The 25999-nt window shown below is 41.6% G+C and overlaps 1 protein-coding gene across 1 annotated transcript in view; it reads right to left on the bottom strand.

Moving 5' to 3' along the window:
- Window positions 1-3382: 3382 nt before the first annotated feature.
- Window positions 3383-25999, bottom strand: part of PLPPR1 (phospholipid phosphatase related 1) — a 116167-nt gene continuing 93550 nt past the window's right edge. Inside the window, exons 4-6 of the mRNA XM_089913468.1 lie at window positions 11127-11377; window positions 7597-7773; window positions 3383-3667 (exon numbers count right to left, since the gene is read on the bottom strand). Of these exons, the coding sequence (XP_089769594.1) occupies window positions 3527-3667; window positions 7597-7773; window positions 11127-11377 (569 nt within the window). The 3' untranslated portion in view covers window positions 3383-3526. The remainder of the gene's footprint in view (window positions 3668-7596; window positions 7774-11126; window positions 11378-25999) is intronic.

Raw genomic sequence — 25999 nt, 5'->3', positions numbered from 1 at the left:
GGATCCTTCTTTTTTGTTAAAGAAAAAAATATCATCTCCCCCCTATATCGCCCCTCCCCCATCAGGAGACACGGGAGACTTTATACCACACACAGTGAGTTAACACACTGGCTCATCTCTCATTTCTCTGTTAATATAAACTGTGTTCAGCAAAGACACAGTTGCTCAACGCTAAGCTTGATTACGCAGGTGAAAGTGGGTGTGAGGCCACAGGACGAGGATAGCTCAGAGCTGGTCTCTCTAGGATACAACAGCTCTGTTGCATCACAAAATAATGCTTTGGAAACTCGACCATTTTTGTTTCGTTTGGATTCTGTAATTTTTTACTTTCTGGTTTCTCTTTAGTATTGGGGAAAGATTTTAGAAAATGTACCGTCTCAACCACAGAAGGCAAATACTCAAATTTGAGTTGGTCTTTTGGAGAGGAGGAAAGAACACTGCAGCTCTGGGGCTCCGTGTGGCAAAGGGGAAAGGATGTCTCTGGAAGAAGGGAAGGGAGGGTGAGGGCGTTCCCTCCCCAGCTAGACAGTCTTCTCCTTGAGGTGCTCTGAACAGCTGGATGGGCTTCACATGTGAGAATGTGTGCTTTAAAGACAGGTTCATATCTTCTCTCAGATCCCCCTCCCGGGAAGATGGTTCTATCCCAGAAATTACAAAGGAGCAGCTTCTAGTAGAAGCCATGGCTGCTGCTGTTGCACAGGAAGCCCTCGCCCACAGGGGAAAACACAGGGCATATTTATTTTGGAAGAGGTGTAGCTCAGTGTAAACTCTGCCAGCCCTGTGCAGCTCAGCTCACACACACTGTCCCCTAGAGCGTGTTTCCATATTCAATGCTGAGAGTTGTAGATTTCAAAATGGAATTTTCCTTAAACGTCAGGCCATGTGGTGTACAAGAGCAAGCAGGGCCTTTTTTTTTTTTTTTTTTAGGGCCTTTGGAATTAGATGGGCCTGGGTCTTAATCTTGACCGGGTGACCTTCAGCATGTTACTTAAACTCTTTTTGCCTTACTTCATCTATAAAGTCGAATAATAATGCAAATTGCAGGATTATTGTAAGGACTGAATGTGAGGGCTTGCAATAAATGCTCATTTTCTCTTCTTGACCCACAAATAAAGGGTATATCCTCCTAACTACCCATGTGGAAAGCAGATGCTTCGTTACTTGAATATTGCACAACTAGTATGGAAGGCATCACTTAGGAGGCAATACTTTCCATCCGGCTTCCTGTAGCTTTATTTTGACTAGCCTGCAGAAGTCCTGTTCATCATTACTCATAAACTTCTATTTACCATGGAGTTTCAGATATTGACTAGAGCCCAGTTTTAGGTTCTCAGTTTTGACTAGAGGGTCTAGTTCAGGTTTTGGTTCTGGCTTGCATCTGTCCATCTATCACATATTTATTTCGCCCCTAGTGAATGCCAGGAAATATAGAGAGTAAGAAAGACCTGGTTCATATACTTAATCTCTCAGTCCTTGTGGGAGGCAGATATGAGGGGATTACTGACATTAATTGTGAGGGGCAGTCACACCTGGGGCCCTGGGGTCTCTTTGACCCAAGCCTGGTATTCACAGAAGGCCTCAAATTGTGCCCAGATGAGGGGATATACATGGAAATAAAGATACATGGACAGATTTGAAAAGTTCAATTACTGCCTGTAGTGAATAATAAACTAATACATATTTTTAAAGAATTTTTAAAATCTATATTGTGAATAGCAGGTTTTGAAATCAGGTTGGCACTTCATTTTTCAATGTAAGTAGAATCCCCCAAAACATGGCCTGGATGTCTCTTGGCCTGGTCAACTACTACTGGTCCTGAGGGAGAAGAGAGAATTCTGGAGAAGGCTTCAGACAGAAGGTGATGCTTGAGCAGTGCTGGGTAAAAGGATGGGGGCAGAAACAGGGTGCTCTTTGACCAGGACATTCAGGGTAAAGTCGACAGCATTTACAAGGACAGACTGATATGTTTGTGGAACTTAGCAAACATCTCAGCTTGCTTTTCAAATTCACCTTTGTCATTAGTTGCTTCATCTCAAAAAATAGAGGGAACCACTCTGACCTCACCAGGTACAAGAAGATAATCAGGGAAGAAAAACTAGGGAGAGTCTATTTCACCATTTCATTACGTGGTTTTATTATTTAGCTAATTCGTCATTCAACCTGCATTAACTGGCTACATATAAATAAATCAGTAGTAAAATTTTCACTATGTTATTTCTAATTGGACCAAGTCAAAATTTTCACCTTAATACAGGTGAAGGGAAAACGAACAAAATACTTGGCACTGGGTTTAATGGAGAGCCCTAAATATTTTTCCCAAGGTGGAGATAGCTTTTTTTTTTTCTGGTTCATTAATAAAATTAGACTTCATTAAATGTGAAAAGAAGTAGGATAGTTTCTCAGATGTCTGATAGTTACTCTTTCAAGAGTGAAATATTTTATACTATATCGATAGGAAGTACATGATAATTCCAGTGGGAGGAGATTTGCTTCTCTTGCACTCTGTAAAAATGATTTAGTAAGGAAATGCCAAATACAACAAGATTTCGAGATAGACTATTACAGAAAATAAACACTTTAGCAGGACTCAGCTACATGACAGACGTGTCATGATATAAAAACCCTGTTTTATTATTAGTTATCCCCATTCTGTCTGCTTAAAGAGCTACTCACGCCAGTTTTCCCACTTGCTGGCTATGTGGCTTGGGGAAGAAATTTACTGTTGCTATTTTCATATCCCTCTCGATCTGTGAAATGGGAATTATACTACTGATTCAGTAAGTTTTTGTTCAAACAAAAATATATTTGTAAAGCACCTAGCAACTGTCTCAGGCAAAAGTCAGTGCTTTATACCATGTTTCAGGGCTCATTTCAGGTGGCAAGTCTTCTCCGTGGCTTTCCCTGCCTTAGAATAAATTTCTTCTTCATCTGTGTTCACAAAGTGCTTCGTGTATCTGATTCAGCATGCCATGTTATGATTACTGATTTACATACACCTTTCCTGATCATCTGTGAGTTCCTTGAGCACAGGACATGTGGCTAGTTATTCATCTCTGGCATGAAGCAAGGTCCTGGTGTAAATAAGTGATCAGTTGGTACTGTTGCATTGAATTTTTGATGGTCATCAAAACAGATCCAAAAGGATACTTAGTTACCTTTCTTAATGTGCTGCCACACATTAACAAAGCATTTCTTTCCAAATGTTGTCCTAGTTACTAAATCAAATTGGCCTCCCACAAGGGTTGGTGTAAATTTCACAAGTGTGTTACTACATTGGAGGTCAAGGTATCCTGAAGCAGTTGGGGTTTAAGTTAGACATGACTAAGAGCTTCCTGAGGAAGGGCCAAGCCCTGGAAGGAATACAGGATTAATTGAGGGAAGCTGTGAAGTTCTTGAGGGCCTTCATGTCAGATTTTTATTGTTGCTGGGTGGATTCAGTTATGTCCTGTTTTCAGTAGAGAAATGGATTAGTTGACCTCCAAGATAACAGGCCTGGAGCCTCCGGGTTTGGTTTGCTAAAACCACTTTACTGTACCTGTGCACTTAAGGTTTCCAGAGGGCTTTCTATCCTTGGGAAAGCCATTAGGGGTACTCCACGGGGGTCCTCGGGTTTGGGTTTGGAAGGAGATCCTTGTGTTCCTTTAAAGTTATGGACCACACACATTCCCTGCAGGATGAGGGGAAAAAAGATTGGGGTCAGACTGCGGCTGTCAATGCCTGGCCACCTCTGCGGGTGGCAGGCCTTCCCCCTTAGAATGTCGTTGCATAGTGACTTGTGAGCCAGTGGGTAGGGACCGTGGAAAGACCTGGGGCATGGTTCAGGCTGCCTGCTGCCTGCTGAGCACATTCTAGGTGCTGAGGGAGCATCTGTTTGATCACCAGATGGCCAGGGATGCTCAGTCTGCCCCCACTGAGCTTGTTTCCTCACCTGTAAAAATGGGAATAATACCTACCTCATAGATTTACAACAATTAAAAGACCCGATGAATGTAAAGCACCTCATAATAACAGCTAACATTTACTGAGGGCCACTTATGTGTCTGGTACTGTCCTGAGGGTTTACCTTATTTCATCTAATCCACTCAGCAATCTTAGAAGGGAGGTACTATTATCCTCTCCAACTTAGATAAGGAGGCACAGAGAATTTAGATAACTTGCCCAAGGTTACACAGATTTAAACTCCATAGCCTCTAAATCACACCACCGCTATAGGATTTTGCCTCTTAACAAGTGCCAAACATACAGCAAAAATGCAATGTTAGCTGGTCTTTAACTCTTACCTAAGATGATTACCCTTAAGTTACTTAGCAAAGTCACATCATTTATTAGTGGCACTTCTATTGCTTCCATTAAAACTCCCTCTCTCAATTACTACCCACTTGTCTTTATTTCCTACTGAGGCCGCTTCATAACTGAGTCTGTTCTAACCATCTTCTGTCTCTTTCCATACTCTCTTCCATTGTTCTGCATCGTGTTTTCTATATCCAGTGCCTCTGAATCTTTCCCGTAGCTCCTCAAACCCCACAGAACATTCACATGAGTATTCTCTACCTGGCTCTCCTCCACCTTACTCTCCAGCTCTGCTTAAACTTCCCCCATTCAGGAAATGGGAGAAGTGGAGGGTGTAGGAGCTCTGGGGTTGGAGAGAGCAGGTCAGATTCCTGGCTTACTGGCTGGGTGGCCATTGGGCAAGTTACTTATCCGCGAGCCTCACTTTCCTCTTTTATAAAATGAGGATAAGAATACTGTTAGGGCAAGATAAACAAAACAAACACAGAACTGATTGGTGGTTACCAGAGGGGAAGGGGGTGCGGGGGGAGGGCAAAATAGGATAAGGGGGTCAATTATATGGTGGCAGATGAAAAGTAGACTTTTGGGGGCGAGCATCTGTATACAGACGTCAAATTATAATGTACACATGAAACATACATTATAAACCAAAGTTACCTCAGTAAAAAACATTGTTAGGGTTGTCCTGGGAGCTCATGATTTGGTGTATATAAAGTGTAGGGCATGTAGTAATTGTTCAACTAACTTCCTTCCCCTTCCCCCAATTTCATCTTCATAAGAAACACAAAACCATAATGAACACAGGCCACGAATATGCTCCTGTTCAGACTCCCCTTTTTCGGCCTCCTCCAAGTCTCTGCTTTGGAACGCTTCCGTTCTCTTCTACAAGGTCCGCTTCTCCCATTTCCCAGCTTGGCGAGTGTATATGTGAGGTGTGTACATGGAGATACAGTGGGGGACAGTGTGGCCTGCCTCCTACCAGACCCGTTCAACAGCAGGTGTGGGTCTTACATAAAGATCATTTGTGGAAAACAAATTTTGACATTCATCATCAATTGGGAAGGCAATACAAGACTTAACAGTAACCAAGTGGTAGGAAAGAGGGCTGCAAGTTACTGAGAGAACACAAGTTTAATGTTAAAGCAGAATTTGTGTATGGGGCCTCGGCAAACACAAAGTTTTTGACCCCATGAAATTGCTTGGAACAGTCAGTACCGCTTTTTCTCTTTAGCTGGGGTTGAGCTGGATCCAGGACTGATGGGGACAGCAAAAGTGTTCCTTTGGAGTTCCAGCCTTCACTTATGTACTATTGATCTCTGTTTGTAAAATCCTCTCTTCTCTTGAAGTCACCTGTATTCTCTCCCCCTTTTAAAAAGCACCCTCAGGGAAATACCTTCTGAGAGCTCAACATCTCAGGATCATCTCAGCACCACTTTTCCTGCTGCTTCACCCAGAGAATTTGCATTTAAGTCCCTCATCATTTACTTTAGAAAGAAAGACTGGATCCATTAAAAATAATTTTGAATTCAAATGGAGCTTGCCAGTTAATGTTCTGAGTAAATGCGAGCATTTTCTGTGTGTATCTGAGCAGGTAAAAATATTGGGAAACTCTGAGTTAGAGGTTGGGAGAGGCATATGTGCATTTTGTATGTTGGGGAGGACATACATACAGAATCCCCGTATGGAAGGGGTAGGACAAGGAGAAGTTAGGTCATAGGCCTGTGAAACCTATCTGCGTGTGATGTTAGTCTTAACATGTGCCTTGGACCAGAAAGGACAGAAAGGGAGGAAGGACATCCAGGCTGTGATGGCTTCTGTCTCCTCGGGGAGGCCTGCTGAATGTTATTAGGAGATTGATTTCATGCACAACATCTGCAGGCCTAGTGATTTACTGTAAATCCTTCTGGGTGTGTTTTATTTTATTTTATAAATTTATTTTATTTATTTTTGGCTGCATTGGGTCTCCGTTGCTGTGCACGGGCTTCCTCTACTTGCAGCGAGTGGGGGGCACTCTTCATTGCGGTGCGGGGCTTCTCATCGTGGTGGCTTCTCTTGTTGTGGAGCACGGGCTCTAGACATGCGGGCTCAGTAGTTGTGGCATGCAGGCTCAGTAGTTGTGGCTTGTGGGCTCTAGAGCACAGGCTCAGTAGTTGTGGCATGCGGGTTCAGTAGTTGTGGCATGCAGGCTCAGTAGTTGTGGCTCGTGGGCTCTAGAGCACAGGCTCAGTAGTTGTGGCACAGGGGCTTAGTTGCCCCACAGCATGTGGGATCTTCCTGGACCAGGGCTCGAACCTGTGTCCCTTACATAGGCAGGCAGATTCTTAAACACTGCGCCACCAGGGAAATCCCTTCTGGGTATATTTTAAATCCTTGAAGATAATTTTTAAAGCTGAACCTCTATGGTATGCCCATGCAATGGAATACTACACAGCAAGAAAAAGGAATTGCTGATAACATGCTTACAACATGGATAAATATCAAAATAATTATGCTGGGTAAAGGATGCCAGGATAAAAAATACATACTGTATGATTCCATTAATATTAAATCTTAGGGTAATCTAATACAGAAGATCAGTGGTTGCTTAGGAATGAAGGGAAAGGAAGGGTGGGAGAGAAGGATGTTATCTGTAGGTCAAAACTGGTCAAATTATACACTTTCTATGCCATTTATTGTATGCCTATCATACCTCAAATCTGTAAAAATTTAAAAAAGCAATAAAAGTTAACCAGAACCCTTCTCCAGGAAGTATTATGCCGTTGAGAGGCCACTTACAGTGGAAATGAGATGCCCAAGAGGCATGTTCAGATAAGAGTCCCCCTAAAAAGTCTGGGTGTGGTTAGCTGAGGGTTTTCATATTTCTGAGTGGGATATGCAAGTCTGGGCCAGAGTGGAGTTTCTTGAAATGCTGGAGAAGGAGCTGCCTGCTTGCGTCAATATTCCGTTCTCTGTTCTTCCCCCAAGCAACACTTAGCTTATGCTCCCAGTACGTCCTGAACAAGTATTTAGAGAATCATGGTTTGAAGGTATGCTAAATTGCTTCTGCCCAGCCCCAAGGCCGGGGTTGAGGCAAGTGGAGCAAGCCGTCCTTCCTGAAGCCATCCTACTCCTGATGCACAGGGGGAATATGCAGTCATACTTGTGAAAGAAAGGGCACAGGGTACTTGGCGAGTAACTGCAACTCACAAGGTTGGGGCCAGAGGACCTTGGACTTAGACTGGAGTCTGGGGAGCCTGACTTGCCAGGATCCTGGGCAGCCCTTCAGAGGGCACCAGCGGGGAAAAAAGTAGAGGGAAGCTGACCTACCAGAAACAGGGCTACAGCAGTGCCCAGGATGAAGCCCGCAATCACATCGGAGCAGTGGTTCCGATACTCGGAGACCCGGTTGAGGCCCATCAGGAAGGCTGTGCAGAGGGTCCCGAGGCACAGCACCGGCTTGGCCAGTCGACTGCTTTTCGTCTTGATTGTGCTTGTGATGTACATCTAGATTAGGACAGAGACCAGGGAGTGACTGGCAGCCTCTGCATACGGTGTATATACACACATGCATGGACATACACCACACACAAACGGGCCTGCACCAAAGCAAGAACGATGAATGAATGTACATGGGTCTCGGTGCTTTGTATTCTGGTGGGCATGGGAACAGAAATTACAGTGACATGAATGACTGCATAATAATCAGGTTCAGAGCATGCAGTTTTTATGCAACAAACTAAAGAATCACTTGGGGTATTAGGAAACCCAGATAAGAATCTCAGATGCCAAATAAATCTTCTATTAGAATTAATTTTATGGAGAAGACCAGGTAGGTGAGTGGCAATACATTTCACTTTTTGTGTCCCCCATAATCTTAGCGGATTCTTCACACTTTCAATGAATATAAAAGCATTAGTTAATTGACTGAATTAGAACTTCCAAACCAGTCTGTCACATAAATACGTTTCAGTTGTGCTGGGAAGTTGATTCTCACAATCCTTGTGATAGCTGGATCAGCCCTATCCATTCATTTACTCCAGCATGTTTTAAAATAAAATTTTCTATGTGGGCCACGACATATAAAAAGTTGGGAAGTCCTGATGTACGTAAAGGATGATGCAACTTATGACATATGAGTTGTAGGTTGTTCTTATTCCATTGTGAGGAGCTGGGTAAGACTCCTAAGTATTTCATAGGCTCAGTTACCAAATGTGTCCCTTGCGGCTCAGAGTTAGGAAGATGTGCCTCTTACAAAGAAGTAAATACTTTGTTACACAACCTTTGGTGGTGGTTACAAGAAACCACTAGAGGGCGTAATTGATCTAGCATCGCTTCTTAGCAAGTGTGCTAAATGAGTTTGCAACCCAGAAAAATAGTATGCCAATACTTATTACAATCTATGGTGTGCTTGTATGGCCTGAGCACATGTAAGTTCACACAGATGCATTTTAAAGTATTACAGTGGAAACTTAATTTCCTAGAATGATCCTTCAGCGCTGGTGTGAATACAGGAAGATGGGATTTTCTTTGTTACATGTAATAAAACTGTGGTTAGATCAGAGTTACATAAATTAGAGCATATCATTACACCATTCTGAGGCTGTGTAGGAAATGTCACTTAACATCTATACTAGATATATTTAAATTTAGTTTTTTATGCTTCTATATTGTTTTTTAATTAAAGCCTTTATAAATCTTTACTATAAGATTACAAACTTTTTTTTTTTTTTTTTTGCGGTACGCGGGCCTCTCACTGTTGTGGCCTCTCCCGTTGCGGAGCACAGGCTCCGGACGCGCAGGCTCAGCGGCCATGGCTCACGGGCCTAGCTGCTCCGCGGCATGTGGGATCTTCCCAGACCGGGGCACGAACCCGTGTCCCCTGCATCGGCAGGCGGACTCTCAACCACTGCGCCACCAGGGAAGCCCAAGATTACAAACTATTAATAACATGGGCCTGTGGTTAGTTAGTATTCTTCACAGCATTAACTAGTACTTAGGAAATCCTTGTTGAGTAATTTCTGAAAGCACACATAATAGGGGCTCGGAAAAATGTTTACACAATTGGAATCTTGTATCAGGGTTTCTGATTAGTCTGTCTGTGGGGCATGATTTGAATTGGATTATATCTGAATCCTTGAAAACGTGCTATATAAGCATCTATTCTGAGTAAGATAACTTCTTTCTTCCCAAGAGAAATTTATATCTCACTTGACGAGACAGTATTTTTTGATAAGTAACAGATTTATTTTTATAATGGTGTTGTAAAAATTGATTTCATACAACAATGACTTGAGTTTGATAAAAATACAGAAAAAGGTGCAAGAGTACATTGCTTCATATAACTTAGGTCCTATATAATCTAAGATACAAAGCGATTATTTTGAAAACTGGAAACTATGCCAAATGCCTGAAAAGACTTTGCTTAAAAAATACCTGGTGTAGATTTTTTTGGGGGGTGGGCAGTAAAGCCAAGAAACCTCACTGAGCTAAACTGGTCTGTTTGTAAATCAGACTTCTGTATTATTTATGTTCATGTTTCCTTAATATGGGGGTAGCTGAAATCACTTTTGATATGTATTCATTAAAGAGTAGATCTAAAAGAAATAATTAGACTTATTTTGGAAAATTGATCCTACAGATGTTATCCTATAAATTGGACAAAAAAGCGCCATTGTTTTAAAGAGAATATTCAGCAATTTCTTTCAAACTCTACTAAGTGGACCAGACCTGTAGTCAGTCACCTTTACTCCACCCTGAATGTATGTATTTGGGGCGATGGCATGGACACACTTCCATCGGAAGCAGACTCAGTAGGGAGTGCAGTGACTGTCGTTGAATGAGAGGGAACATGCTCCCTGGGGGTGGGGCGAGGGCACACCCAGAGTCTCTGGGAAGACTGCGTAGTTTGAAAAGGGGTCTTTCCTCTGCCTCCTCCTACCTCACCTTTCACTGAGAATCACTAGACTAGTCACACCCTGAATATAAAATAAGTTGAAGGAAAAGGGGTGTTTTCAGCAATAGTCACTCATCCACAGGTAAATACACATGATATCCAGGAGTGGAGCCTTTGCACTGATCCCTCTACTTCTGTACGCTTGGTTCTAAGGAAACAGAGGTCAGAAAAAGGTGAAGTGAAGTCATTTCCAAAGTGGATGCAATTAAAGAGCAGGAAAAAAAGATGGACACCATCATTTGTTTTATTTTAAGATGTGGGACACACTTCGGGCTTTCTCTGTGATGAGAGCAAAAAGTTTAGAATATTATACCCCAGTGGGGGCAGTCAAAACTTGTGTGACCTAGGGAACAGTGAGAAGTAAACTTGTGGGTGTTGGGGGTCTTTTAGGATCACCCATCTGTCCTGGCAAAGTGATGAAGAGTATTAGGAGGAGCAGAGGAAAGCCATGTCTTTATCCGGGTTTGCCGCACTGCCCGGGCAGGCGTTCACACGAGGCACACACCTGCAAATTTGTAGACAAGTGTGAGAAATGTGTGCTGTTCTAGAAACAACCAAAGCTTTGGCAAAGAGTGCTGTTCTGGGCAGTGAAAGAACCCTATACCCGGTGCCAGGAGCCTGGGCCTCTGCTCTGACTCTGTGTTCTTAGCTATTCTCTGGGCCTCAGTCTCTGCATCTGTAAAATGGGAGGATGTGACTAAGTGATTATCAACAGTCTTGCCAGAATTAACATCCTCTGGCAGGTCTTAAATTGGGATGTTGAGGGTGGGGGCAACAGCATGATATAATAAAGGAGAAACATATTGTAACATGACTTTAAAAGTCACCAGAAGTAATGAAAGAATGGGGGGGAGGGTGGCGGAGAGACCCATCACAGCCAAAACTCCACGTGGGTCATACTCACCGTGGCGTATAAGGCGGAGTAAATGCTCAGAGCAGCATGTTTGGAGGGAAAGGACCTCCTAGCCTTCTCTATCACTTCCAGGTCCCCAGTACAGATGTTCCCGTTGTTGATGAACTGGTGGTGAGCCCGGCAGTCTGCGCTGGTGTAGTTGGGCTTGCACACTGTCAGGAAGTACGGCGTCAGGTGCCCCGTGACCACTTGTCCGGCGTTTACAAAAATATCAGTAGCAAAAAGTCCAAAAGCAAATACCCCTATGAGGAGATTTAAAATAATTAGGAAAGGTGACATACCCCATCGATTGGTTTTGTCCCTGAGAGAAAAACAGTGGTGAGAGTCCATGACAACCTATCAGAAAGGTTCTCCCCAGAGTCAAATTGTCCCCTCACCTTTATCTTTCCAGGGAGTGGTGCCTGCTTCCCAAACCACTGTTTCTTCCAAATTGGTACAGTCACGCTGCTGTTAGCATTTCATTATTTTGTATAAGTAAATTAGAAGCAGCATGTGCTAATGGAAAGAATTTGAATTTTGGAGTCATGTAGAGCTGGGCTCCAGACCCACCTTTGGTGACTCGTTCACAGTGTACGTTGTTGACCTTCTCTGAATCTTGGTACCCTTATCACAAAGTGGTTGGGGGGAGTGATACCTCAGAAAGGAGTTGGAAAGATGAAATAAAATATGTGCAAAACACCTGCTGCGTGCCTGGCATTAAGTAGTTACTCAACATTAGTTCTCTTTCCTTCTATAGAAAATATCTTCCCCCTGGTCCTTTTGGAAATGCAGATACTCCTCGGAGGAGTTATCATGGCAGGTGAGAGAATGAGGTTGTTAGAGAGTCGTCCCTAAAAGAGGGAAAAGGATCACTCTAGAAACCTTGATTGAATTGGATGTTTCATTTGATGTTGGAAACAGAAAGGGAGGAGGAAGAGTTAAAGATGAATGTTGGTGACTTTATCAAATTACCACAGAGTGGCTTAAACCAGCACAAACGTACTGTTTTACAGCTCCAGAGGTCAGAAGTCCAAAATAGGTTTCACTGGGCTAAAATCAAAGTGTTGGCAGAACCGTGTTCTTTCTGGAAGCTCCAGAGTGGAATTCATTCCTTGCTTTTTCCAGCTTCTTGCCTTCATTTCTTGACACGTGCCCCCGCTCTCCCCCTGCCTCCCCGGCAATCGTATCATACGGCAATCATATCATACGAGATCTGCTTCCATTGTCACGTTTCCTTCCGTGACTCACTCTCTTGCTTCTCTCTTATAAGGTTACATTGTCTACCTGAATAATCCAGGACAATCTCAAAATCCTTAATCTAATCACACATAGAAATTCCTTTTTGTCATGTAAAGTAATATATCCACAGTTTCTAGGGGTTAGGACATAGACATTTCGGAGCGAGGAAGGCGTTATTTTACCCACCATGCTGACTTGGCCTGCTTGGCCAAGAACCCCGTGGGTAGGCTATATTTCCTGGATTTTATCTGTTCTCTGGTAAATTCCACAGGAATATAGGATTACCCCCAACAAGCTTGAACATGAATAAGCAGAATTCCCTATAGGAAGTTTCACTGTGGATCTTTCAAAGCCTATACATACATCTATAGATTACCTGTGGACTGTTTTCTGTTAAATATATCAAGAGCAGCTGTGCAGAGCCAAGGTACATACAAGTCATCTGAAGAGATAAAGAAGACTTTTCAAGTGCGACTCAATTATGGGAGAAGTTGGCAAGTGTGAGAGGCAGCGTTAACCCTTGTAAATGTCAAGGATCTGCTATATTTTCAATTAAATTTCTATCCAATTTTGACTTCCATATTCAATGTCTTGAATCTGCAAATTGTGCTGACTTCAGCGCCTAAAAGTCAATCCATTAGAGCAGAAGCAAAGACAAGTTTGGCTGAAACCTTCATCCGGTTTCCATTTTGACCTGTACTGATTGTTATAATTTTCTTTTTTGTGGCTTTGCCAGTATGTGCTTTATCAGAATGAGAACTGGCTCTTTTAATACCTTCAGCCGGCTCACACTCATAGCGTCTGACCTCTGAGAGTAGGTATTCACTGATCATTCGTGGTAATTTTCACCCACAGGTTCTGGAAGTCTGGTTAGAAATTTTTTTACATCTTCAAGCAAGATTCTCAAAGACCAGGTCCCTGGCTTTTTCAAGGGGCAGTAAGTCTGTCTAGACATACTTTTCCAGGAAACTAGGGTAACATGTGATTTGAAAAGGGAAAAGTGACAGCATGTTCCTCTGGGATTTTATTTGTCAGAATGCTTCCAATCAGGGCGAATTCTTTCTGAGATAGAGGATTTCTAGGCTCCTTGGATAGGTGTCTGAAGTGCCAAGTCCCTGGTCACAGTGAATCTGTGACGGGCAAGTTTCCACTTTGCTGCCATGTGATATTATTGCTGAAAGTTGCTTTCCCCTCTTCTCTTTGCCTCTCCTGGATTTTGTCTGCTTCTCCTGACGGCTTAACAAGCATTTGCTTTCCAAACATTTCATTCTGGTGTATTTGATGTACCTTCAGAAGGGCAGTCCCAGGGATTCCACTTGCCTGGCATGGGCCATGCCAACAAAGTGCAGTGGAAGCGGCAGCGGTGATTCACAGACAATGTCAGATCATACGGGGCTTTTGTAAGAAATTCCAGCTATTCCTCTGTTAATCCTGAGCTCCTTGTGTGTCTGTTACAAGCCTCAGAAGCCAAACAGAGCTGCTTTCGTCCTCAGAGTCAGATAGAACACTGTTTATGGTCTCCTGTACTGCAATATATGATTTGAAGGAGATGCTTTTAAAGTGTCTATATATCCTACCTTGGTGTCTAAAATTCTTTAAGTGAGATAATCTTTTTGAAATTTTAACAGATACATTTTCCATTCCTATAACCCTCCCTAGCTGGTTCTGCTTATCTTATGGCTCTGCTCCCAACGGTGTTCCTTGTTTCAGGGGAGCTGATCACATTTCGGAATGGATTTATAGCAGACACAAAGTCTAAAAGTAAAGCTCTTTTGGCTTGCCAGAGCTATGTGCTTGAGACACGTACTGCTGTTTTTGTTTGGAATTCTGAAAAGACTTGGACGGGAAAACCAAGAGCCATGGTCTATAGGATAAGACCATTGAGTTTCTAAAATAAACCCTAGAATGGGGAAGATGAGGCTGAGGGTGTCTCCCAAGGAGACAGAACCCTGCCTGGTCTGGTTGTGAAGGAGTGAAGGGGCATCCCATGCTCCTTGCCTCATGCTGGCTGTCAAACCCCAGGGGCAGGGCAATAGAAACCTCCAGAATGATTTTTGGAAATCAAGTTGAAGCATGTCCTGTGCCTCCCAGGGATGTAGCTCAGGAGCCCTGGACAACTTCTAGAGAAGTTCCACATCCAGCACAGTATCAGAACTACAGGAGCCTGCACTGGCAATGTTGGAGGGAGGATCAAATTGTTTGAGCCCTAGGGTTCCTCCCAAGACCCATACATTCTGGCATGGAATGGGCTAAGCACCTGTGAATTCCCACATCCCTAAGGGGTGAGGGGCATTGGAATGCTGAGAGGACCAGGAGGCTAGAAAAAATGTGGCATTAGGACAGAGACTGGCATCTGGTGATGGTGTTGTCTGCAGTCCCTGTTTTGATGATACAGATCGCTAAGGTAACCTGAGCGTGCCTCTTCTTTGTGGCCTCAAAGGATCTGACGCCCATCAGGCAAGTCAAAGGATGAAGAAAGAGGAAGATGAAAGTGTTTTTTTTAAAAAGTCCTTTTTCCCCCCTCTGAGGGTTTTACCAGGATCCCTCTGATCTCAGACAGGACGTCTTTGGACAAATTAGCATCTTTGATCACTAGTAAATTACGACACGTAGGTGAAACTCTGTGATCTGCTTCTTGCCAAGGAATCAGTGCAGAGTTCTATCCTTTTACTCAACCAAGAATGTAGTGGGGGAAAGCAGTGACGTACGCAGGAAATGCGTACGACAAAGATCTTCAGCCAAAGATATCGGGTGTACTGGCAAATGATAACAGGGCTCCTATCAGGATCTCTTTAGGCCTCCCGAACAAAGAACTGGTCAAAGTACAGAAGCCAGGCTGCTTGCTGCTGAGTCCACACAGGAGGCCTTCATTAGGAAGCCTAGAGCCAGGCTGCAGAGCAATAATTAGCAGGGACTGGTGGGGCGAGCAAAGAAAGGAATAAATTCCTTTTAGCCGCAAAGAACCTGTGACTTTAGGTGGAGCCTCTGAACTGAAGGCCAGTTATTCCATATTAAATTATAAGTGTATAATTTTCCAGTTTAAAATGGCACTTTGCTAACAGCCTCTAATAGAGCACCTCTCAACTGTCCACTAAAACATAAACAATGACAGTGAAAAAAGATGGAAACTCATAGTGCCAACCTGAAGGGATAATCAGTGAGGGATTTCTCTCTCTCTCTCTCTCTCTCTCTCTCCCTCTCCCTCTCCCTCTCCCTCTCCCTCTCCCTCTCCCTCTCCCCCTCCCCCTCCCCCTCCCCCTCCCCCTCCCCCTCCCCCTCCCCCTCCCCCTCCCCCTCCCCCTCCCCCTCCCCCTCCCCCTCCCCCTCCCCCTCCCCCTCCCCCTCTCCCTCTCACACACACACACACACACACACACACACACACACAGTTTTACCTCATGGAAAACCTGAGCTTCTCCTCTGAAGACAAAGATCATGGGAGAAAACCTAGGGAGATTTCCTTTCTCTCCTGTCTGCCCCCTGAATCAGAGATCCAGGATTTAGACTGCTTAGAAAATAGGGATGCTGTCACTCCACTGGATGAGTTCTGCTCTTTGAATTTGCCTGGGACTGTCTCCTCTCCTCCCTTATTCTTCTAAATGTATTTAGAGACACACTGTGGGACAACAACTAGGTAGGAAGTGGCAGGGGCACCGGCGCTGGTGTCTTGCTCCTGAGAGGAACAGACACGCATGCTGGGCGCCATAGCTTTGCATGCACTGCATTGTCATGGCAGTGGTGGTATGAGGAGATGCCAGTTCACTGGAGCTGAGGCACTCCAGTAGGAAGCCTGCTGATTTGGGATTGGACTTAGCCCTGTGCACACCAACCTGCTCTTAAGCTTAAGCTCTGAAGAGTGGGCCAAGAGCTTCTGTTGAGGAAAACTGAGTGTGTATAGATCTTGCCCCACTTAAGACTGAAGAGGGAGAAATAATCACACATCACATGGGGTCTTGGGGAAAAAAAATACTCCTATTTTATTTTTATTTTTTTATGTTGTATGGTCAATTTATATGTAATGTCTAAAATAGGCAAACCCACAGATAGAAAGTAAAATAGTGGACATCAGGGTCTGGGGAGAAGGGAAAATAGTGAGTGACTGCTAATGGGCATCGGATTTTTTGCGGGGGATGAAGAAATTTTCTGGACTTAAACAGAAGAAAGATGGTTGCTCAACTTTGTGAATGTACTAAAAACCACCAAACTGACCACTTTAAAAGGGTGAATTTTGTGGTATGTGAATTGCATCTCAGTAAAAATAAAATAAAATAAACGATATGTTTGCATATTTGAGATATAGACTCAAATTTATAACTGCTATATATATAAAGCACTTTTGAGTTTATAAAGTTTTGTTTTTGTTTTTTATTGAAGTATAGTTGATTTACAACGTGTTTTAGGTTTACAGCAAAGTGATTCAGTTACACATATATACATTTTCAAATTTTTTCCCTTATAGGTTATTACAAAATATTGACGCTAGTTCCCTGTGCTATATAGTAGGTCCTTGTTGGTTATCTATTTTATATATTAGTAGTATGTATATGTTAATCCCAGACTCCTGATTTATCTCGCCACTTCCCCTTTGGTAACCATAAATTTGTTTTCTATGTCTGTGGGTCTATTTCTGTTTTGTAAATAAGTTCATTGCATCATTTTTTTTTTTTAGATTCTACATATAAGCAATATCATATGATATTTTTCTTTCTCTGTCTGGCTTACTTAGTATGGTAGTCTCTAGATCTATCCATGTTGCTGCAAATGGCATTATAGCATTCTTTTTTATGGCTGAGTAATATTCCATTGTATAAATATACCACATCTTCTTTATGCATTCATCTATTGGACATTTAGGTTGCTGCCATATTTTTGTTATTGCAAATAGTGCTGCTATGAACATTGGGGTGCGTGTATCTTTTCAAATTATGGTTTTCTCAGGGTATATGCCCAGTAGTGGGATTGCTGGGTCATATGGTAATTCTATTTTTAGTTTTTTAAGGAACCTCCACACTGTTCTCCATAGTGGCTGTACCAATTTACATTCCCACCAACAGTGCAAGGGTTCCCTTTTCTCCACACCCTCTCCAGCATTTATTGTTTGTAGATTTTCTGATGATGGCCATTCTGACTGGTGTGCAGTGATACCTCATTGTAGTTTTGATTTGCATTTCTCTAATGAGCAGTTGAGCATCTTTTTATGTGCCTGTTGGCCATCTGTATATCTTCTTAGATCTTCTGCCCATTTTTTAAATTTAATTTTTATTTTATATTGGCGTGTAGTTGATTTACAATATTGTGTTAATTTCAGGTATATAGCAAAGTGATGCAGTTATACATATCTTCTGCCCATTTTTAAAATTTTTAAAATTTTATTAACATCTTTATTGGAGTATAATTGCTTTACAATGGTGTGTTAGTTTCTGCTTTATAACAAAGCAAATCAGCTATACATATACGTATATCCCCATATCTCCTTCCTCTTGCATGTCCCTCCCACCCTCCCTATCCTACCCCTCTAGGTGGAATATTACTCTGCCAATTTTTTAAAAAATTTATTTATTTTTGGCTGCGTTGGGTCTTTGTTGCTGGGTGCGGGCTTTCTCGAGTTGCGGTGAGCGGGGGCTACTCTTTGTTGCGGTGCACAGGCTTCTCATTACAGTGGCTTCTCTTTTTGTGGATCACGGGCTCTAGGTGCATGGGCTTCAGCAGTTGTGGCACGTGGGCTCAGTAGTTGTGGCTCGCAGGCTCTAGAGTGCAGGCTCAGTAGTTGTGGTGCACAGGCTTAGTTGCTCCGCTGCATGTGGGATCTTCCCGGACCAGGGCTCAAACCCATGTCCCCTGCATTGGCAGGTGGATTCTTAACCACTGTGCCACAAGGGGAACCCTCTGCCCATTTTTTTGATTGGGTTGTTTGTTTTTTTTTGATATTGAGCCGTATGAGCTCTTTGTATATTTTGGAGATTAATCTCTTGTTGGTCGTATCATTTGCAAATATTTTCTCCCATTCTCTATAGGTTGTCTTCGTTTTGTTTATGATTTCCTTTGCTGTGCAAAAGCTTTTAAGTTTAATTAGGTCCCATTTGTTTATTTTTGTTTTTATTTCCATTACTCTAGGACACAGATCCAAAAAGATATTGTTGTAATTTATGTCAGAGTGTTCTGCCTATGTTCTCCTGTAGGAGTTTTATAGTATCTGGTCTTACATTTAGGTCTTTAATCCATTTTGAGTTTATTTTTGTGTATGGTGTTAGGGAGTGTTCTAATTTCATTCTTTTACATGTAGCTGGTCCAGTTTTCCCAGCACCACTTATTGAAGAGACTGTCTTTTCTCCATTGTATATTCTTGCCTCCTTTGTTGTAGATTACTTGACCATAGGTGCGTAGGAAAACATACTCCTATTTTAAACTAGTATTGTACCGTTATGCTTCTTTTTTGTACCTCTTATCTCAGTAGGAAATTTATATGTGTGATTATTCAGTAATGTCCATCTCTCCCATTAGGATTGTAGAATACACAAGCTCTAAAGAGCAGAGAACACATCTATTTTTGTTCAACGCTGTATCCAAGCACCTAGTATCAAACCTGGTCCATAGCAAACAAATATTTGTGGAATCATGAATCAATTGCTGAAGAAACTTCAGAGAAGATTGACAGGAGAAGAGGGTAAAAGAGCATAGGAACTTGTCCAAATTTTCTAACTCATGTTGGTGTCTCACATCCCTGATTCTGTTGAACATGGGTTTGACATGAAACCACTCGGCATGTATGATGTAGGGACCATTTTTCTTTTTAATAAGTGTCCCAAAATCCTGCAGAGTGCTAGGTGCCTTAGCAAACAGAGGATAATTGAAAACTGGGGCTTTATAAGTGTCTCAGGAGTCAGAAAACTTGTAAATCATAATTTGGAAATCAAAGCACTCTCCATTTTCAATGCAGCAAGAATGAGAAAAGAACCTTAATTTGGAGTCTGAAGATCTATGCTATATATACAGGAAAGACTTCTTACTGTAGACATTTGTGAAGGACAAGAAATTGGAAATCATGATGCACCTGGGTAGTTTTACATAGACATGCACAGCTTTGGGACAAATTGCCCCATTTCTGATTCCGAGAAGTTGCAATGGTTGTCAGTTTAAATATTAACACATGGGTACGTGAAAGCATGGCTCCTACATATTTTTCATGTGGAGAAACTAACACATAGAGTTTAAAAAAAAAAAAAGGATAGTGGAAAACACATAAAAACAAGTTATCTGGGTTAGGTTGGTAATAGTACTCTCTGAAAAGGGGAGGGGAATCTTACTCCTTCCTCAGCATATGTTCTCAACCTCTTATCAAACATTTCTGAAAAAGGACTGCTCTCCTGTCTATGTTAGCAAAACAGTGCAATGAAAGAGAATTCAAGAACTGTGTTGTGTGAGATTAAGTATGGTTGAACGTTTTCTCATTTTCAGAAGTTAATCAGCCTTGTGAATCTTTTGTGGTAGTTCTTCTACAACGATGTTCAAAAAACATGGAAACACACTCTCAACTCAATTCCTGGCCTTTATTTTAGTGGGAAAATTGATGAAGATCTTATCCCACACAAACAAGTACAAGCAAGTGGCATGTGGTCACCATTTTGACAGCAGAAGGGGAGACATCTAAGGAATTATGTTCACTTTCCTCCAAGTACATTCTGATTCAATCACCAGGTCTTAATTCTAGATCACATCTTTGATCCAAGCACCATTGCAAATGGAATAGAAGATACAAAGAAATGAATACAGTTCCTTTTTGCTTTTCTTTTTGCCACATCAAGTTCCCTAGTAGGAAATCTCAGTGGAGAAAGTAATTGTGCTGTTGCAAATGTGCTCTCAATTCAGCTGTGAAGAGCCTTCCTTCAGGAAACAACCATTTCTTTAGAAAAAGAAGACATGGTGAAATGTTTCCTCCATAACATGTTTTATTCAAACTAGAAGTTTCCTAGTGAAGACGTTTTATCTGCAGTTACCATGTTCATCCCATTTCCTAGCAAAGTGTACTGAGCTGATGAGATGTCTAAATAAGATCGCCATGGATACTAGGTAATGATGATGATAATGTAGCCAATACACTGTGTTTAGTATGTACTAGGTATTATTCTAAATGCTTTGAAATATTAGTTCGTTTACTTCTCACCACAACTCTTTGAGGTAGACACCATTATCTCCGTTTCACAGATGAGGAAACTGAGGCACAGAGAGGTCAATTAACTTGACCTAGTTCACACAGCTAGTAAGTAGAAGAGCTGGGATTAGACACTAAATAGTTATGGCTCTAAATCCAAACTCTTATTCACAACCCTCTAAGCTTGTATTTTCATGTACTTAAGAAAATATATGGGTAGGTGTCAGGCCATGAAAAAAAGCACTTTAGTTCTCACCCACGCACTGAGAAGAGGCAAGGATTTAGAACATGCTCCCGATGAAATGTTTGCCTTGTCACAACAGAACAAGAATTCCTCAATATTTTAGCAATAATTTTCCAACAAGAAGATGATAGAATACCTAAGATATGTCATCATTGAATGAGGCACTTTTCTCATCACTTTAGCAATGAATCTGACTTTGTTTCTAGTATAATACAAACACCATCAGTGCAAATTGATCTACAAACATCAAATATTGTGCTTCAAAAGGAAGTTTCTGACAGAACCAAATACATCAGTTCCTTGGATAGTTAATTTCAAGGGTTCACAGAACAAGATTCTTGGGTCTGTCTTTCCTGTGTATGTCACAGAAACACCGAAGGCTGACAGCAGTCTATTGTCTGGATGTCATGGTTTTAATCTGAAGAACAGATTTTATTAAAATCAATCTGAACCCTAGTTACTTTATCTGTAAAAGAGGTTTTAAATAGACCTAAATCACTGGGTTATTAATGCAAATCGTAGAAACTAGTTGTAAAAAACATTTTGTAAATTGTGAGATCTGTGTAGATATTAGGGACTCATTTTTATAACTGAGGGATGTGGATATCCTCAGTATTTCAAATAAGTTGATTATAAAATTATTTTGAAAACAGGAAAGGGATAAGAACCCTATAATTCTAACAACCTCAAACATATATTCAACTCTGTGTGTTATTCATCTTTTGTATTAATAAAGCAACTTTTTTACAATACAACGAGCTGGTGGTATTTAAAGAACACTGTGTCCCCTGCATCGGCAGGCGGACTCCCAACCACTGCACCACCGGGGAAGCCCCCCCCCCACCCAAATGTTTTTATAAATGAAAGAGCAAACCAATACACTTTTACTCCCCCAAAGCATAAAGTTGCCTGATTTCTTGATAACACGGTTTTATCTCAACAGGAGGGTCTTTACTCTTCAGTCAGGACAGCTCCTCAGGGCTTTCTCTCTCAAGGGTCAGCTTCCTCTCTCACTCTTGCTGCCTTTCAGTATCTGCTTCTCACTTCCCCTAGGCAGTGTGGGTCCAAACACTGATAAGACAAAATCCTGAAAGTTCGCCAGAGGCAATGATAATTTTACAATAAAATGACCGGAGGAGGAGGATACAGATAAGTCTAGAAAGTATACCTAGATACAAACTAAATGTGGAGAGGGAAGATTTTCGATTCCTTACCTACCAAGAAATCTAAAATCAGGCAAGCAAAGCCTGGAGGGCTTCCAAATAACAGCCTTCAAATTCTGCCCTTTCTGATTCATATTATAAGAATACGAAAATATGAATAAGTATGATTCGTGTCAAGCTGTAGATCTGAATCCACCCCCATTCCCACCACCAGACCAGCCTCAAGGTCCATCAGCAGGCAGCTGCCAGCCCTGTTGGTGACCAACCCGTACTGATCTGGTGCTGTTGCCTTTTGCATCTGCATTTCCTGATCACTTTTATTATGTTCTAATGTAATAATTTACATTATTTTCAAAGCACACACTACTGTATTTTTCTTTTTTAAATTGAGGTGTGAGTGACTTGTAACCTTATATTAGTTTCAGGTGTACAATGCAATGATTTGATATTTGCATATATAGTGAATTTTATTTTTTTATCGTAGAAGACTTTGAAACTGCCCTTTATCAGTTGTTGGGAGTCATTTCTGATATTCAGACAGTATTTTTGTACCTCGCTGTGCCTGATTTTGGGTATGTAATCTTGCATAACAAATATTAATAAATATTAATGTTAATAAATATTAATAAAACATAAATGAAAATTTTAAAGTCTTTGAAGTACTTTTTTTTTTTTTTTTTTTTTTTTTTGCGGTAGGCGGGCCTCTCACTGTCGTGGCCTCTTCCGTTGCGGAGCACAGGCTCCGGACGCGCAGGCCCAGCGGCCATGGCTCACAGGCCCAGCTGCTCCGTGGCATGTGGGATCCTCCCGGACCGGGGCAGGAACCCGCGTCCCCTGCATCGGCAGGCGGACTCTCAACCACTGCGCCACCAGGGAAGCCCTGAAGTACTTTTTTAAACCTTCACAGCAGTGGATTTCGACTGAGGGTGATCCTGTCCCCAGGGGACATTTTGCAATGTTTGGAGACATTTTTGGTTGTTACTAATGGAGGAGGGGGTGTTACTGGCATCTGGTAGGTAAAGGCCAGGGATGCTACTATGCATCCTACACCCTACAATGTAGAATGTCCCCTCCTCCATACAGAAAAGAATTAACTGGCCCAAGATGTCAATAGTGCTGAGGTAGAGAAACTCTGCTTTACAGCAAATAAGTTCACTGAAATGCCGTGAATTTGCACTGGTTAATGTGAAAAGTGCTAGAGAAAGCAGCAATCTTTAGTCCTTTTAGTTAGTCCTTAAGCATCAATCTTTACTTGTCCTTATAGTTAGTCCTAAGCAGCTCAGTTAGACCTTTTATTTGAGCCCAGCCTCTAAACACTGGTGCTGGGAAGGGCCCTCAGAGAAGGGTCACTTGAGTCTCATGACTAAATAACTTTCCCCTTGACAATTAGAGTAACTTACAGAGTTCTGGGCCAGGAGTCTTGTTTGGGTCTGTAATGCTGTGGTTCAGTGAGGATGACATTCAAAGAGGAGCAGACTTGTTCTCTGCACTGAGCAGAGCAACCAAAAGCAGCCTTATCACAGCTTCTTGAGACCTGAGCAGAGCTTGATCCCTGGTTATGCCTTTGAAGTCAGCCAAGGCTCCCAGCCTCAGCATGCCTCCCCTCCCTGCATCCAGAGCCACTCCTGGTCCCTAGTGGGAAGCACCAAACATCTTCGTCTCAAAGTCTGGTGGCTTGGCTGCTCGTGGGGTCCAGAAACTGAGGTTCCCTTTATCCCCTAAGATCCATCCTGGCTTTCTCCTCCTCATCTATTTACCTAGGCTTCAAATCTGGTTCTTTTTGCTGAGTTCTAGAAATATCTCCATCAACTTATAGGCCCATGCCCTGCCTTGCTTTTGACATTTCTCTTTTAATGTCCAGCCTCTGGACTCGGAACTAAAGTTGGGTGCCTGGGCACTGCAACTGATTTTTAGACTATGCAGCCAAGGTCAACTTCCACAGTTAGCACATGGAGCTGGCCTAGTTCACTGGGCGCCTAGTTTCCTGGGATGGTCACTGTCCTGCTATGAAGTCACTGCCAACTCTAGACAATTCTCATTGTAGGGCAGCCTTTCCCTTCCCATTTAAAATTGCATATCTGCCTCCACAAACCCCCTATTTCCTTTTTCTACATTATTTTCCCCCATAACACTTACCTTCTCACAAACACTATGATTTACATATGATTTATGATTTTTAGTTTAATGCCTGGCTTCCCCCACTAGAATAGAAATTCAATGAGAGCAAATAAATCTCTGTTTGGTTCAGTAATATGTCCTCAACACCTTAATCAGTGTTTTGCATATGGTACATGCCCAAAAAATTACTTGTTGAAGGTTGAAAATATCAGTCCCCTCCCCCATTTATAATTATAAATGCTGAATGCAAGTAGAAATGGACTGATTGAATCAAATGGAGTCTCCTTTCAGATAAAGTACATCTAAATGACTTTCAAAATTGAGAAGGATTTTCTAGTTCTTGAAAAGGCTGAGCTTGTCTCAGGGTATGAATTCTTACAACCATAAAACACTGTGACCTTTGAGGCTGCATTTAAAATATTCGTGCTTCATTTAGATCACAATTTATGGCAATTAATTAGCATTACATGAATTAACGTTTTCCATAGTACTTTCTATTCTGTCCAGTGCTACCTAATCCTTAGACCTGACCTAAATGGCCTAAGACTTGCTTGGTATTTAATTAAATTTTTATTGGAAGTAATAATGGAGCAACTGTGTGATCCCAAATGAAAAGCCCATAGTAAGCAGTTTCTGGATGACAGGCTATTTTAGGTGCCAAAAGACAATCTAATCTTGGTATATCTGGATCAGTATTTTCTTTAACTCAAAAGAAAGTTATTCAAGACGGCAAACAAACCAAAAACCCTCATGGAATTCTAATGCTTTTTATTCATACTTTCAGTATTAAATTAAAAAGTTAATATTTACAAGAATATGATTACTCAAGTATATTTGTGAATGAAAAGAATTTAAATATGACTTCCTTATTTTGTCTTTGTTGCTGAAAAGAGAATGTACAGGTTTATCTCTTTTGAGAACTTAAATCTGTGTATGGTTGTTGTTCAATTTAATGCATACCAAAGGAACTGATGTAGGAAGGGAAGGAATGGAGAGGGAAAAATGAGGAAAGGGAGAAGGCTTAAATATGCGTCACTAATTTGACCACATTTGTTTTGATAAAACGTTGGTAAAATTTGTTACTTCAGGCAATTTCTTTCCTCCCTTCCCACATCATGTAACACAGTGTGAGAAATTATACAACAGTTTAGAAATGGTTACAGAAGTTAACTATGAGGGTTTATAGCTAAAGCCTGGGAGACCAGGCATCCTCTGTTTGTTTGTTTGTTTATTTGTGGAAGTATAGCTGATTTATAATATTGTGTTAGTTTCAGGTATACAGCAAAGTGATTCAGTTTTTTATATATATATATATTTTCAGATTCTTTTCCATTATAGGTTATTGTAATAACAAGTTGTTGAATACAGTTCCCTGTGCTATACAGTAAATCCTTGTTGCTTATTTTATATGTAGTGGTGTGTATCTGTTAATCCCAAACTCCTAATTTATCCCCCTTGCCCTTTCCCCTTTGGTAACCATAAGTTTGTTTTCTATGTCTGTGAGTCTATTTCATCCTCCTTATAATGATGAGAACCTTGGGGAAAAAATTTATTGTTGGATTTGTGAATCAGAGGAATTCAATCCTCTCTGTCAAGGTCAACACAATTAGCATTTGTCTACAGGAAGAGATGGTTTAATTTGCATGTTTTCCCTTTGACTTGGCTATTGCCATTTTCTCAGTTAAAATTTACTTTGACTCTGTGGGGTAGGGTGAGGGGCTATCTGTTCAAGTCCCTGCCACACAGCCTAGAGAAGACAGGGAATTCGAGAGCCAAGGTGCCACTTTCAGCTCTGCTTTCGACGCCAAACACTGTGTTAAAGGACTTGGCCATCCTTTGGGATAGCCTCTATTTTTGCCACTCCTCCCAAAATGTCTAGCTCTTTTACTGATTTTAAAATTATACATATTTATGATTCTAAAAATTGGAAATTATAGAATAAAAAGCAAAAAATAAAATTATTCACCCATTA

The sequence above is a fragment of the Delphinapterus leucas genome, chromosome 6 (assembly GCF_059928025.1).
Source record: "Delphinapterus leucas isolate spDelLeu-1000000601 "Yukka" chromosome 6, BTC_Dleu_Yukka2, whole genome shotgun sequence".
NCBI classification, from domain to species: domain Eukaryota; kingdom Metazoa; phylum Chordata; class Mammalia; order Artiodactyla; family Monodontidae; genus Delphinapterus; species Delphinapterus leucas.
This window is presented reverse-complemented; position numbering and strand designations above follow the sequence as displayed.